The sequence below is a fragment of the Choristoneura fumiferana genome, chromosome 18, assembly GCF_025370935.1.
Source record: "Choristoneura fumiferana chromosome 18, NRCan_CFum_1, whole genome shotgun sequence".
NCBI classification, from domain to species: Eukaryota; Metazoa; Arthropoda; class Insecta; order Lepidoptera; family Tortricidae; genus Choristoneura; species Choristoneura fumiferana.
In genome coordinates this window covers 2,973,444-2,987,747 of record NC_133489.1, presented here as the reverse complement: position 1 = coordinate 2,987,747, position 14,304 = coordinate 2,973,444, and the positions used below count along the sequence as shown (strand labels likewise).

The window sequence follows — 14,304 nt, the reverse complement described above, 5'->3', positions numbered from 1 at the left end:
CATCTTAAATGACGCCACACTGCATCGCATACATTACGTTTCAGAGAGGGGCTCTACTAACACGGATATTCATAGATACCTACAAATTTGTACGGAACTCTTGGTCCGCGAATCCGACTCGCACTTCGCCTATTCTGGACTAACGGAACCCTAAAAACCAAGTCGCGTCATGTAACCATGATGCTATCTCGTTAATATGCAGTAAATATACTGCACACTCATAATTTATACATTTGCCCATTCTTACTGTTTTTTTAGAGTAACTGTGCGTCGGCACTTAAACTAAACGGTAACTGGCACCCATTGCATGTTAAAAATGGGAAGCTCGACTGACAATGATCTTACACCAATACAATTAAGTAAGAGTTTAATTGACAGTGTCGAAGGAAATGTATGGTAAAGTTTTTTTTACTATAAATTATTTATTCACATTTGCAGAGTATATTTTAGAGGTGACTTGAAACAATGAGGGCTATCGCGTATGAATTCACCACTAGAGGCGCTAGTGTAGCGTGAGGTCTCCGAAATGTCAAATCTCATAGTTTTTGGGTGAGCTACGCGGGTTTATTTATAATTAGAATAATATTGTGAATATTTTGCAATATCTGAAATTAATTATGGCAAATATGCGTTCCGGGGCAATGAATGTCTGTGTTTTGAGACAGTTTTGTCTTTCGGAAACCTTTATCCTCCCTTTTTTCCGAACAAAACGGGGACTATGCAACACTGTGGCATGCTCGATATTTTTATGGTACGGTTTAAGGTGTATTAAATATGATTTTAATCTAAACTTTGTTTTCACGCCCGTAATAACAGACTTTGAAAGCCATACTTAAAAACCTCACGCAACAGTGCGCCATCTAGTGAGACAAAAAACGATAGCCCTCATTCAACTGCACACGATTTGAACTGTTTAAGCCGGTGTTGCCATACAATTTAATATTTTTTTTTTGTTTGTAGTTAGTTTTTAGATAAGGGCGTGGCATTATGCTGAGTGGCGACCTGTTTAGCGTCATGTATGTCTTGTACTTGTTCTATGTTTGTTTTTATGGCGTTAAATAAATGTAAATGTATTTTCTTCTTATATAATTTTTTATACAGAAATAGATTTGCGTTTGACCACAATCGGGCCTGATGGTATGCGAACATGTGGACTAAGAGAAGCACGTTTCCCTAATAAATGCCCATTCACCCTAGATTTGAAGACGGCCAGACGTAGCGATCAGGGAACACAGCGGCAGAGCATTTCACTCTTTAGCTGCCCGGATAATAAAGAACGAGCGAAACGCTTTGTGCGAATTTTGGGGGGTTTCTCTACAAAATTGTATTTAATTTGACATAAGTATTTGTTTGTATGAAACTAGGTCGTGTATTAAATAGGTCATAATAAATCATGTTAGTTCAATTTTACCCAGTTCTTGCCTTTCTACTAGCCGAAATAATTAGTAGTAACCTAGAAACGGACCCTACTTTTTTTTAGAACTGATAACACTAATGTTCAGATAACTGATGACCATAACTAGTAAAGTTCATGAATGAGCTATAAAGCATTGAATCCTTGCTGTCCATTACTGGGTTCTACTGTGCTTAACATGTCCATGATTGGAGCCGTCACTTTAATGCAAGTAGAGTGCTGTTGCTATAACAACATCACAGTACAGATTTATTGAACAATGTTTTTCCTTCGTATTTTGTCGGATATGTTCCTCCATTAGCTTCAGTAAACTTCGGTAAACTTTCTTTTTATTCGACTGGATGGTAAGCGAGTGGGTTTCCTGATGGTAAGAGATCACCACCGCCCATAAACATCTGCAACACCAGGGGTATTGCAGATGCGGTGCCAACCTAGAGGCCTAAGATGGGATAGCTCAAGTGCCAGTAATTTCACCGGCTGTCTTACTCTCCACACGGAAGAAATGGAGAGGTGTAATTCTAACCCGACACCAACGGGTTCGGGAGACGGCTGAAACGCTCGAATAATCGCCCATTCGCTACATCACACACACACACACACACACACACACACACACACACACACACACACTTAAACCTAGCTAGTTTGTTCATTTCATTTCGTAAAAACTGCTACCTACCTGTTATAATCTATGGAAGAGCGGAGTTTCCCTATACAGGCATTGTTTGCTTACCGGGAGGCTTCATCCCCTAAATTGTAAATGTACGTGTATTTTATGAAATAAAGAATTTTGTATTTTTTTGTGTTTTTTGTATCTGTAGTGTGAGGAGTAGTATACCCTGATAGATAATTTGATCATCTATACTACAAACCTTGTTCAAAATAGCAGTGGCCAGTAGATCCTCATAGGTGTTGTTCTCGACCGGCGCGGGCGCAGGCTCGGCGGCGTACCGCGCGAGCGCGGGCAGCGCCGCCGCTTCTTCGACCACGCGCGCCACCAGCCGCTTTAGCTGCGCGTGGGCATTGCTCGCGCTGGACGGCGCGCCCGTGCGCGATGGGGGGAGGTCTGCGGAGAAAGGGGGTGAAGGTTAGACGGTGATACATTTAAAAGTACGGAGTTACGTAGAAAAAAACAGTAATATTAAATTAAGATTTATTTCAACTCCAAATTTTGTTAATTTTACGCTCATCCCGTGAAATCCATATCGAAAATACAAACTGAAACATGGATACACAGAAAAACCATAAAAAGAGACCAGCGCTGGGAATCGAACCCAGGTCCTCAGCATTCCGTGCTGCGTGCTGTACCCTTACACCACCACTGGACAGTGTGTGTGGTGTTGACGTTTCTCGATGAGGGCATTAGCCCTAGCCTTAGCCTTCTTATTAGGGCATGGATACCGGTATTCGGTATTACCGAAAAACCGGGATACCGGTCATTTTTCCCCTCTTTTAATACCGGTATTAAATATCTACAAAACCGGTTTTTCGGTATTTTGACTTGTGCTTAAATAGTAATAGTTGACTTTAATTTCAAACAAGAAAGCACTTTTAATAACTTGTCTTCAGACTTATGGCTTTTGAAGTTACTTACTCTTAATCTACTTTCAAATTTCAAATTTACCGCGCACAAGTTTGCTTTGCTTATTTGTAGTGTAACCTTTCTCGAAGTTGGACCTACCTAACTGGACCGTTTGTCCCAGGTATACATAGTCGTCAACAACTTCGAGCGCAGAGCCCCGACTATTGCGGGAGTTGGGACAACATGGACATAAGTTAGACATGACTTTCGTCTTGCCGATGTTCATTTTTAGGCCAACTCGGTCGGAAACTGCTGAGGTCGGCGAGCATAGCACTGAAGTCTTCCATGGTCTCAGCCATGACTACAATATCGTCGGCGAATCGAAGGCGAGTGAAGTACCCGCCATTAATGTTGATGCCTCGTCCTTTCCAGTCCAGAACCTTAAAAGCATCCTCCAATGCAACGGTGAACAGTTTCGGAGCGATCACATCTCCTTGTCTGACTCCCCGCTGCAGAGGAATAGGCTTCGTGCTCTGGTCATGTAATCGGACGGACATAGTGGCGTTTTTGTACAGACACTAGACACTTCAACACTCCGATATACCGGTAGTCAACTGCACCGCTGGAGAGCCTGCATCACAGCCCATGTCTCGATCGAATCGAAGGCTTTCTCGTAGTCCACAAATGCAAGGCAAAGGGGGAAGTTATACCCTTCGGTCTTCTGTATAACCTGCCGCAACGTACATGTGGTCTACGGTACTATAGGTTTTCGGAAGCCGGCTTGTTCGGGAGGCAGGAAATCGTCAAACCTGCTTGCGAGACGATTTGTGATGACCCTGAAAAACAGCTTGTAAACATGGCTCAAAAGTGAGATGGGTCTATAATTCTTCGGCAAGGTGTTATCACCTTTTTTGAAGATGAGCACCACCACTGTCTTCTGTTCCATGCTTTCGGTGTTCCCCCTTGGTGGAGGACGGAACTAAACGGCGTCTTAAGGTCCTTAAGGACTGGTTTACCACCCGCCTTCAAGAGTTCGGCTGTAATTTCATCGTCACCCGGGGCTTTGTCATTCTTAAGCTATTTGAGGGCCATACTAATCTCGTACAGGCTGACGTCTGGGATGTCTTCCTGATAGTGTCGGGTTAATCTAGCCCTCGGGTCTTTAGCTAGATTTTCGACGGGTGTTCGGGTTGTCGTGTCGCTATCCATAAAACCTCTCGTTTTCCCCCAACAGCTCAGGTTTGGATGAAATGATTCTGCCGTCGTCGGTCTTCAACTTCATTAACCGGCTTTGACTTACAGACAGATCCCTGGTAAACACCTTAGAGCCTCTGATACGCTCAATAGCCTCTTCAATGCTATTTATTAGTATTAAATCGGCTTACATCGCGCTTCAGAGATTTTGAGATCTGCCTATTGAACTGCTGATAGCGACAATTAAGCGTCACCAGAAGACTGTAGCAGCATCTCACGCCTCACCTCAATGAGCCTAAGGCCAGAGCGCGAGAGCTTATTGGTTCTAGTACGGCGGGTTTTGAAGAAGTTAGATCCGATCGTATGGACAGCTTCCACAAACCCGTCGTTGTAATCGTCCACGTCGCTCGAAATGGCTTTGAAGTTTGAGCTGAAAGCTCTCGGGGTTTTGGAGCTGAGCTGGTTCCGGGCGGAGCGAAGATTTCATCAGTAGAGACCTTTCAAGCTTGAACTGGATATTTAATGAGCCTCGTACAAGCGAAAGAAATTATGCGAAAATTTGGTTGGGAACTAATAATCGGTGAAACAATTTTCACCGAAGAATTAGAGAATTCAATTCCATATTATATAAGTATTAGTTAACAATTAACAACTTAAGTTTTTTATTTTAATACTTGCTCATTAAAAGGGAAGTTTATTAATTGCTTTTCATGTATATTGGTTATATTTCAACAAAACAACAGACTTATACAGAAAGAAAGAAAAATAAAGGGAAAATATGGAAAATACCGAAAAATTACCGAAATACCGGGATACCGGTTTTCAAAATTTGAATACCGGATAATACCGGTATTGCCATCAAGCCCAATACCGCAAAGCCCTACTTCTTATACTATATAATATATAGTATAAGATAAGTTGGAAATTTTCTTTTAAGGAGTGGGGAAAAGTTATAAAAGTACCCAGTTTTAATTTAAGCGGTAAATTATAGCTACAAATCGCTCCAGTAGCAAGAGTGTCTGAAATACTTTATAAATATATTTAGAAAAAAAAACTACTGTGAGAAAACGTAGACGGTGATTGTGAACTTTCGTGATGTGTTAAAAGCATTGTTCAGTGATTCCATTGTGAATGCTGAGGATCGATTTTTGAAATAACAGAAACTGATGTAAATCGGCGGATGGCTTAAAAAATATTTTTTGCACTACTCGCATTTTACGTTCAACGTCTTTCTGTACTTTCAAAAGGTATTCTAATTAAATTCTAAGTTAGGTTAGTAAGAGGATCTAAATATTAACCCGAAAATAATCAAAACTATTTATAATGATAATACATACGTGCTAAAAACAATAACATTCCAGTGTTATGACTGCACACACACGTACAACATTCCATGCTATATTATATAGCCAATGAGTAATTCATGGTAAATATTCGTTATGTTTTTCTACATTTCATGGTTATTGGGCTGGGTTTTGTTTAACAGTATTGGCTTATTTACACAATGATAAAGTTACATTGCGAGGCACGCGCAAACACGTCGCATTGAAAATAAACTGAATGACAGAAAGAGCCGATAGAAAAAGGAAAAAAAAACTTTTTAGAAGAATAATGTAGGCAAGGCGCTAGTAGATATTCGGCGTTATTTCGTAGTTAGAGGTATTAAACAGTGTGTTTTCTTTTGATAGTTTTTTTTTGATGATTTTGGAAATTTTGAATGTTTTTTACCTTCTTACTTCGAGTGGGTCTGTTTATTTTTAAACTAGTTTGCTATTCTCGTTCGGAATTCGAAACAAAAGATCGGTTTTCTTTTTCTCTTCAGGAAAACCAAAGAAAACCGACAAGTCTCAGACTCAACCAGAGTTCAAATCACTTTGAGTTGTGTCGCACTGATAATGAACTCTGGTTGAGTTCGGAACGCATCAGCGTAGTGTGGTAGTGATAAATGGGTTTGTGTGATGTTGTGTGTGTTCTTACAGTGTGGAGGTGGAGGAACTGCATAAACACGCATTTGCTGCATAGATATATACTTGGTTTGGATAGGTTAGGTATTTAACTAAATGTAAACAAAACAACGTCAATTGAATGAATGAATGAATGAATGAATAAAATTTATTTCGAAACAACAACAACAAAAAAAAAACAGATTACAAATTTCTTAAATCTAAAAGTGTATTGTGGCAGTTGTCTCAAAAAAGGAGACCACTCAGCATGAGTCGAGGCAGGGGGCCACGACGCTGATTGGTGGTGATTGGAATTGGTGTCTTAAATATTGAAATTCCCCCATCCACTCCAAGCCACTGTCAAGGGCAGTCCTCTTGAGGGGAGGTTTGACCTTAAAGGAGGCCTAGTAAGTTATTCTTTGACTAAAACAATAAGACGTTTTAACAATTTTTTAATTAAAAATTGAACACAAAAATAACAGGCTTAGTTTGACAAAATTAAAAGTAAAAGTATTACGAGAATCTCAGGTAGTAAGTTCAAGCGATTTTATTGAGAGGTGGTTCTGATTATTCGGTCTCACTGGCCTACACTTCCCTGGAGTCGGAGAGAAGAACCCGGAGCGAAGAGGCTGGCCACAGCAGGGGGGCCTGGTCCAGCTGAGTGGTCGTCGGTGCCGAGGTCAAAAGGGGCCTTAGGGCGGCAGGACGAGCAGCCTGGACAAGTGTTCCACGCAGGAGCGATCAGGGTCTTGGACGAGCCAGGAAGGATGTGCAGTACTCCGGAAGTTAAGGCCGTCAGGGCTTAGTGTCAGGTTAGGGCGTAAAGGAGCCGCCTGAGCCGTGAGAGTTGTAGCCGAACGGAGGTTTGAAAGTTGTTTGGTATCTAAACATTTACATATTTCTGTACTGAATTACACTAGTCTAGTTTGTATTACAATGATAGATAAGTAAAATGTTTAAAATCCTTGAATGTACCAAATCTAAATGCTGAAGTTTGTTTACATTGATTTAAATACCTATCCAAACCAAGTATAGCTGTCGTATCACCGGTGAGCAAAGTGATTGTTTAGAGTTCTTACTATTTCGCAATCAACATTTTTTTTACTTCTGCACATAAAAGTGTCAATGCAACTTCGCAACCAATCAATATGCAGAACCGATTCATCTGCGATCGATGTTACAATAGATCTGAGGATACGAGACGCGACGCGTGCGCCTGCGCCGGTTGCGTAATGTTTAGCGAGACAGGTCGTTAGTACGGGGTGACTAAATAGGCGTAAGGTTCATACGCAGCAGTGGCGTGACACTGTAACAACACGTCAATCTGTCGCTCCGTTTCGACGTGAAAGACGGACAAACACACTTTCGCATTGGATGCATACCTACTAAAAATGTGACATCATCATCCCAGCCTATATACGTCCCACTGCTGGGCACAGGCCTCCTCTCAGAACAAAAGGGCTTGGGCCATAGTTCCCACGCGGGCCCAGTGCGGATTGGGAACTTCACACGCACCATTGAATTTCTTCGCAGGTTTGTGCAGGTTTCCTCACGATGTTTTCCTTCACCGCAAAGCTCGTGGTAAATTTCAAATGTAATTCCGCACATGAATTTCGAAAAACTCAGAGGTGCGAGCCGGGGTTTGAACCCACGACCCTCTGTTTGAGAGGCGATAGGTCAAACCACTAGGCCACCACGGCTTCAAAAAAAGCTATAGGTAATGTGACATAAGGAAAAAATATAAAGAAAGTAGGTTGCAATACAGAACGCGTTTTGACCATTTTTGTCGCTTACTCAAGGCAACGGTGGCGTATAGGTAAAATATACAAGGCCAACATATACATTTAATTCGCTCATTAAAATTATATAACTGATCGACATTTGTGTGTCAAGGCGGGATTTTACTACCGGCTATGATTTAATTATTCATAATTATGCAAATGAGACATACTCGTATTAATTAAAATTAATTCACTATTCAAAATGAATACGACAGGTAAATTTGCACCAGATTAGTTATGCCAAGTATCCTACCCTTCTCTCAGGAAACCAGTGCTTTGACACTCCATTATATAGAGTACTTATTTCCTTACAGCTACCGTTGATGCGTTGTGATTATATTTTCTTTGGCAGTTGTCACTGGAAAATGTACTCTATGACTGTTACTAATACCGTTGATTGTGAGTCAGCAGGTGAGGTGAATATAGCAGCTGTCAAATACGAGCGTCAAATTTGTTTCGTTGTAAAAAAAACTTACCTGTGGGGACCTATTTAGCGTCATGTATGTCTTGTATTTGTTCTATGTTTGTTTTTATGGCGTTAAATATATGTATTTTCTTTTTTTCTTGTACCTAACTATAAGTAATCTGTGATGTTTAATTGTCAATCACAATCAATTAAAAAAAAAACTTACCTAAAATTTCCTCCAGCCAGTAGCATGATACGTAGAGAAATATGGCTATGCCAAGCCAGAAACCGATGAGTAGCACTGCGAGGTATTCCCACATTTTTATAGCATCACTAGCACTTTGCTGACAAATTACGGTTGCACATCACTAGTAGACCGCATCTCTACGCTTAGTCGCTTATCTATGGTATTGATATGAGGTATGAGTTATCTGTGGTAATTGAAAGTTCGATGAATTTGTTTAGTAAACGTGTGACTTTAAATTAACAAATGATCTTCTATTTTAGAAACCATTCAAAATATCTCAGAAATAACCCAGTTTCGAATCAAGATTAAGGATCCGAGACAATGAACAATAACTCTTTATAATGACACTTTCACTGATCATTTTATCTTAAATCTATTTATCTAAATTTTTACTCGCTATTCAGAGATCATTATTTTAGTTTCCATAGTACCTGTTAAAAGAGCTTATCTTATAGTAGATTGTTCAACGAGGGACTAAAACAAGCTATAATGTATAGTTCGAGTGGCATTATGGTTTAGTCCGGCGTTAAACACTCTACTTCTCACTTTGAATGCGAGGAAAAAAAAAACAATGTTCTGTTCAAAATTACAATATTGCTTTTTAAAAACGTATGCTTGAATAATGGACAGGCCATCTCTTCAAAATTCAAATAGCAAAAAAAAAATTGTTGTGCGTTTTTTTCTTTTCTTTTATTGTTTATGAAGTGACGCTTTAAAAGCTTACATATTTAGCCAATAGTTTCAAAATTGAAAACTATTTTAAAGCTAATTGGACTATGCTTAAAATTAATTAATCATTAACATAATGGCATAGATTCATATTCGTAATCATTAATTGTTTTTCTCGAAATTAAATCGTGTATTTTTTCATATTTTTGCACAGTTGTCATTTTGAGGTTATTTTTACGCCCTAAAAATCCAACATTCACAAACACCGTGTTGGCTGTTTAGGGGTTCCCAACGTAAATAAAAAACAAATCTTGAATCCCTAGAGAATAAAAAAGAGCTTTAGTCCCGATATGCAGACTAAAGTAACATTTTAAGAGCATGAGAAGTGAAAAGTTTTTTAAACATCTATCAACAATCTTAGTCGAGTCAAGTTAGAAATAGTTTCACTGACAGAATCTTCCATCACACTTTCATATTATGGAAATTCTTTTAAATTCTGAAAATTATAAATTTAGAATACTTGGTTAATAACGTGGTAATATCTATATAATCCCAGCCTATTTTTTTTATTGAACTGGATGGAAAACGAGCAAGTGGGTGTCCTGATGGTAAGAGATCATCACCGCCCATAAAATCTGCAACACCAGGGGTATTTCAGACGCGTTGCCAACCTAGAGGCCTAAGATGGGATACCTCAAGTGCCAGTAATTTCACCGGCTGTCCTACTCTCCACGCCGAAACACAACAGTGCAAGCACTGCTGCTTCTCGGCAGGATTAGCGAGCAAGATGGTGGTAGCAATCCGGGCGGACCTTATTCAAGGTCCTGCCACCAGCGATAGTTCTCAGAATTAGAGGGCTTGGGCCGTAGTTCCCACGCGAGCCCAATGTGGATTGGGAACTTCACACATACTATTGAATAACTTCACAGGTGCTTCATAGGTTTCCTCGCGATGTTTTCCTTCACCGTATAGCTCGTGGTAAATTTCAAATGTAATTTCGCACAGGAATTTCGAAAAACTCAGAGGTGCGGGCCGGGGTTTGAACCCGCGAATCTTTGCTTGAGAGGCGATAGGTCAAACCACTAGCTTCCTACCTATTTACCCACCTACTCATTAACTCTAGATTTGAAGATGGTCTAATTGTAAGATTCAAGGATCACAGAATTCCGATCCATAGCTACAGTAGAAAAAGGTCAGTCTTTGATTAGCAAAAATACCAAATGAAGAAATTGGCCAAACACCAAGCTTTGTTTACTTCCCGGCAGGTGGCGAAACAATCGGTTGACCGTTGCGCCAAACAAAAGCGAATAGCGGATTTTGATAACCACAATACATAACATTACGTGTGCGAAACTGCGTAACCACCTTTGAAAGAGCGTAACTACCAAAATATTTTTTTTTACTGCACGTAACTTCCTCAGAGGTTTTTTTCAAAATAAAATGGAATTAATCGGGAAGTACATCTTACCAAAAAAAAAGAGTTTCCAATCTGAAATATCGTAAGCGACAGTTATGGGTCAACAATAAATATAAAAGACAATATAGCCGTACAGAAGTTTTTTTTTAATTTAGTTTCGAAGTCAAAAGCAGAGTGTAAAACTCGAGCATTAAACCCATTTTCCCCTCGACGTGTCTATCTACCCTCGCCGTACCGGCTCGGGTCGCTATATGAACGCTTGGGTAAAATGGCTCGTTTTATGCTCTTGTACAAATTTCTACTATAATCGTAATTTCAAATTACATAAACAAGTACTATTTACTTTGTTAAATCCTGAATAATACGCGCGACATACACCAACGGTAAGACAACGTGCTCTACATAAAAAAAGAATAAGTCGTGTAAACATTTGGTACAGTTAGACACCTACATCGTGTACGTAACACAGGTACACAAATGTGTGCCAACCTGTCGTAGACTGACCTTCGATTAGGTGAATAGTTACTGCCTTATTAGGTATTTAACTAGGCTTTACACTCGGCTTTGCTCGCGTAAATTTCTTTTGATAAATAAAGTTTTACCAATAAATTTCCGTGGGAACCTCCAATTAAACCGTGGTTTCTATTTACGTTGTATGACGAACAATAATGCGTTAACTAAAGATCTCCAATGAGGGCTATCGCGTAAGAATTCGCCGCTAGAGGCGCTAGTGTAGCGAGAGGTCTCCGAAATGTCAAATCTCATTGCTTTTGGGTGAGCTACGCCTGTTTATTTATAATTAGAATAATTTTGTGAATATTTTGCAATACCTGAAATTAATTGTGGCAATTATGCGTTACGGGGCAATGAATGTCTGTGTATTGAGACAGTTTTGTCTTTCGGAAACCTTTGTCCTCTCTTTTTTCCGAACAAAACGGGACTACGCAACACTGCGACATGCTCGATATTTTTATGGGACGGTTTTAAGGTATTAAATATGATTTAAACATATTCTTAGTATTGAAAAGTATGAACGTTTCCCAATCAACCATCGCCGTCGCGTGGCATGTATGCGTGTTTGATATTGATCTGAGTATTTGCTATTGGTTTTAGCTAGATAATTCCATGCGTTACTGAAAATGGGTCTTGACAGAAAGACAGACGGACCACAAAGCTATTCTATAAATAAGGGTTCCCCTTTTCTTTTTAAAGTACCCTAAAAAAAGTTTTTCGATTGCGCGGACGGTATTAGAGGTGAGACGTACTAGGCAAAACGCGGACTGAGTCTTGCGAGTACGCGTCCACAATAAGACTAGATCCAAAGACTAGGTCCACGAGTATCTACGAGTACTTAACTCAATAGACTCATTGCGTAAACAAAATGATTCCCGTAAATAGGCTCCCGTGATTGCGTATACATCGTACTAGTTTTAGTACTTTTACGAATATTATCGAACAAAATCGAATCGAATTCCACGTCACAGACCACAGTTCAGTTTTAATATTTTTAATTTTAACTTATATTAAATACCGACTAAAAATTTCCCTTCATACTTCATACAGGCTTAGGACTGTCAGCAATTTTTATAAATTTTTCAATTAAAAAGTATACCATAACAGCTAGATTTCAAGTTGGCGGACCGTTGTCAGCCGCCGTACTCCTAAATACTCGTACGCTAAAAGAATCGCGGGCGGGAACGCGTACTCACGCGTCCAAGCCAAAACCTATTCCAGTAAATACGTCTCACCTCTAGACGGTATTCGAACCTGGGACCTCAAGATTTATGACAAGTAACTAAGCTCTTCGGTCTCGTAAGAGAATAAGTGACCGAAAAACAAAACTACGCCAAAACATGTTAACTTACAATTCCCGTTATGACTGCTTTGTGACATGACTTTACGATTACTTATTCAATGTATGTATCGGCGTGTGCTAGTTTTGTTTCGTGGAATCGTCTGTGTTTCAAGGGCAACAGGCTTCGCAACCTCGATAGCGATTATAGGCTAATGCTTCTATTTAAAACAAATTAAAGTCAAATCGGGTAATTTTCTGATTAGTTATTCCAGGCCACTATTTAATAAAAGTTAAAAGTTTTAAAATCAAATCTGAAACATAACTCGGATAAAATGACATCAACGAAACTTTTTGTATTTAATAAGTTTCCTATCCATACCTTATGCTGTGGATTGGGCTCACTAGTGTCAACCGGGGCGATGTTATGAGGGTTTGAAAATACGACGAAACGGTTCGAGACACCCTCTTGTTCTGAGAGGAGGCCTGTGCCCAGCAGTGGGACGTATATAGGCTGGGATGGATGATTCGAGACAAGGTGTGCTCCTCTTCATCCTATTCATCTTGGTGGCCCCCAGATTTATTCTTTAACAGCAATTTTATCACAGAAGGTCACGGAAGACTTTGGGCCGGTGCACTCTGGGAAACAACTTAGTGAGCCACTGGTTAAAATCCGACTTTGAGTTAGCTTAGATACCAAACAAGTCACAAATTATGAACTATTCGTTTTATCAGATAATCTAACCAACTAAAAGATGGAAAACCCCCGACTTTATCACTTCAGAGTTCAATATCTCAAAAACGGCTTAACAGATTTTGATGAAACATTTGTCTAAGAATAATCAAATAAAAAAAAACCGCATTCAAATCGGTTCACCCGTTTAAGAGCTACCGTACCACAGACAAACATACACACAGACACACATAGCGGTTTAAAAACAGCAATACTCTATTGAGGTGACGTATCTAGTGACGGCATAGGCAAAACTAAGTTAAGAATCCAGCCACAGCTAACGAATAGGGAAACAATTTGCACAAAGTCATTATGAATACGTGACAGGTGTCATAGAAGGTATCTCTTTACTTCCTTATTGACTGTTCAATGTCCACTTTCTTCAAGAGATGAGCTAACTAATAGTCTGCGGTCCACACTAACCGCACTGCTTAAGCCTGGTCCACACTAACCGCACTGCCAATTCCTAGCCTAATGAGTATTTCTCAAAATGTTGTCCCGTCATTAAATTGACAAGAAATCAGTTTTGTCAATAAATTATTAACCCTAAGGACGAGATCATAAAACATAAATTGCATAAAGCATCCAAAATTCTTGACGTCAGGAAAACTTCACGAAATCTTGTGAGGAAAAAATCGTAATTTTTGTAACTACATCGAAACTTTCTATTGGATCCCACAACAAAGATTATCAGATGTCCCATGATAAAACAAAAACAAAACAAAAACTTTTTATCACCTTTACCAGAAGGTTTTGTGTAAGTATATTTAAACACAATATTATAGTCAAAAAACCACGCACAGGACTTATCACGCTAACACACACGAGTAATATTTACCTCGACGTTTCGGCAACATTATTTATTTTTTGTGTCGAAATAGCGTCAGGTTTTTTTTTAAATAAGTGGACACAGATGTGAAATGATCAATTTTTTTTTAGAAATGGTCTAATAGCATCTTTTGTTTCTTAGCTACCATGTTAGGTCATTGTCAATCAGTGACTTGAAATTTGCATGATTGCTTGACCAAAGGTCATGTCAATCATTAAATCCAGTACTTGAATTGATATTCTGAGGTTTTAATAAATTAATAATATATTAACGGCATAAAAAGTAGCCTGTGTAGGTATTCATTCATATATCATTAGATTCGTCTAGCCAACAAAGAGTAACAAGCACAAACAAAAA

General features: G+C 39.3%; 1 protein-coding gene across 11 annotated transcripts in view; it reads right to left on the bottom strand.

Annotated features, from left to right (window-relative positions):
* Positions 1–14,304, bottom strand: part of LOC141438207 (uncharacterized) — a 53,205-nt gene that overhangs the window by 20,617 nt on the left and 18,284 nt on the right. For 8 of the 11 annotated variants that reach the window (XR_012452461.1, XM_074101984.1, XM_074101985.1 and 5 more), the window contains exons 2-3: positions 8,487–8,662; positions 2,287–2,480 (exon numbers count right to left, since the gene is read on the bottom strand). Coding sequence is in view for 10 of the 11 variants with exons in the window: in XM_074101984.1 (XP_073958085.1) it covers positions 2,287–2,480; positions 8,487–8,580 (288 nt within the window). In the remaining variant the exon portion in view is untranslated. Of the gene's footprint in view, positions 1–2,286; positions 2,481–8,486; positions 8,692–14,304 lie in introns of all 11 variants that reach the window. The other 3 variants (XM_074101974.1, XM_074101976.1, XM_074101977.1) reach the window with 1 other exon arrangement.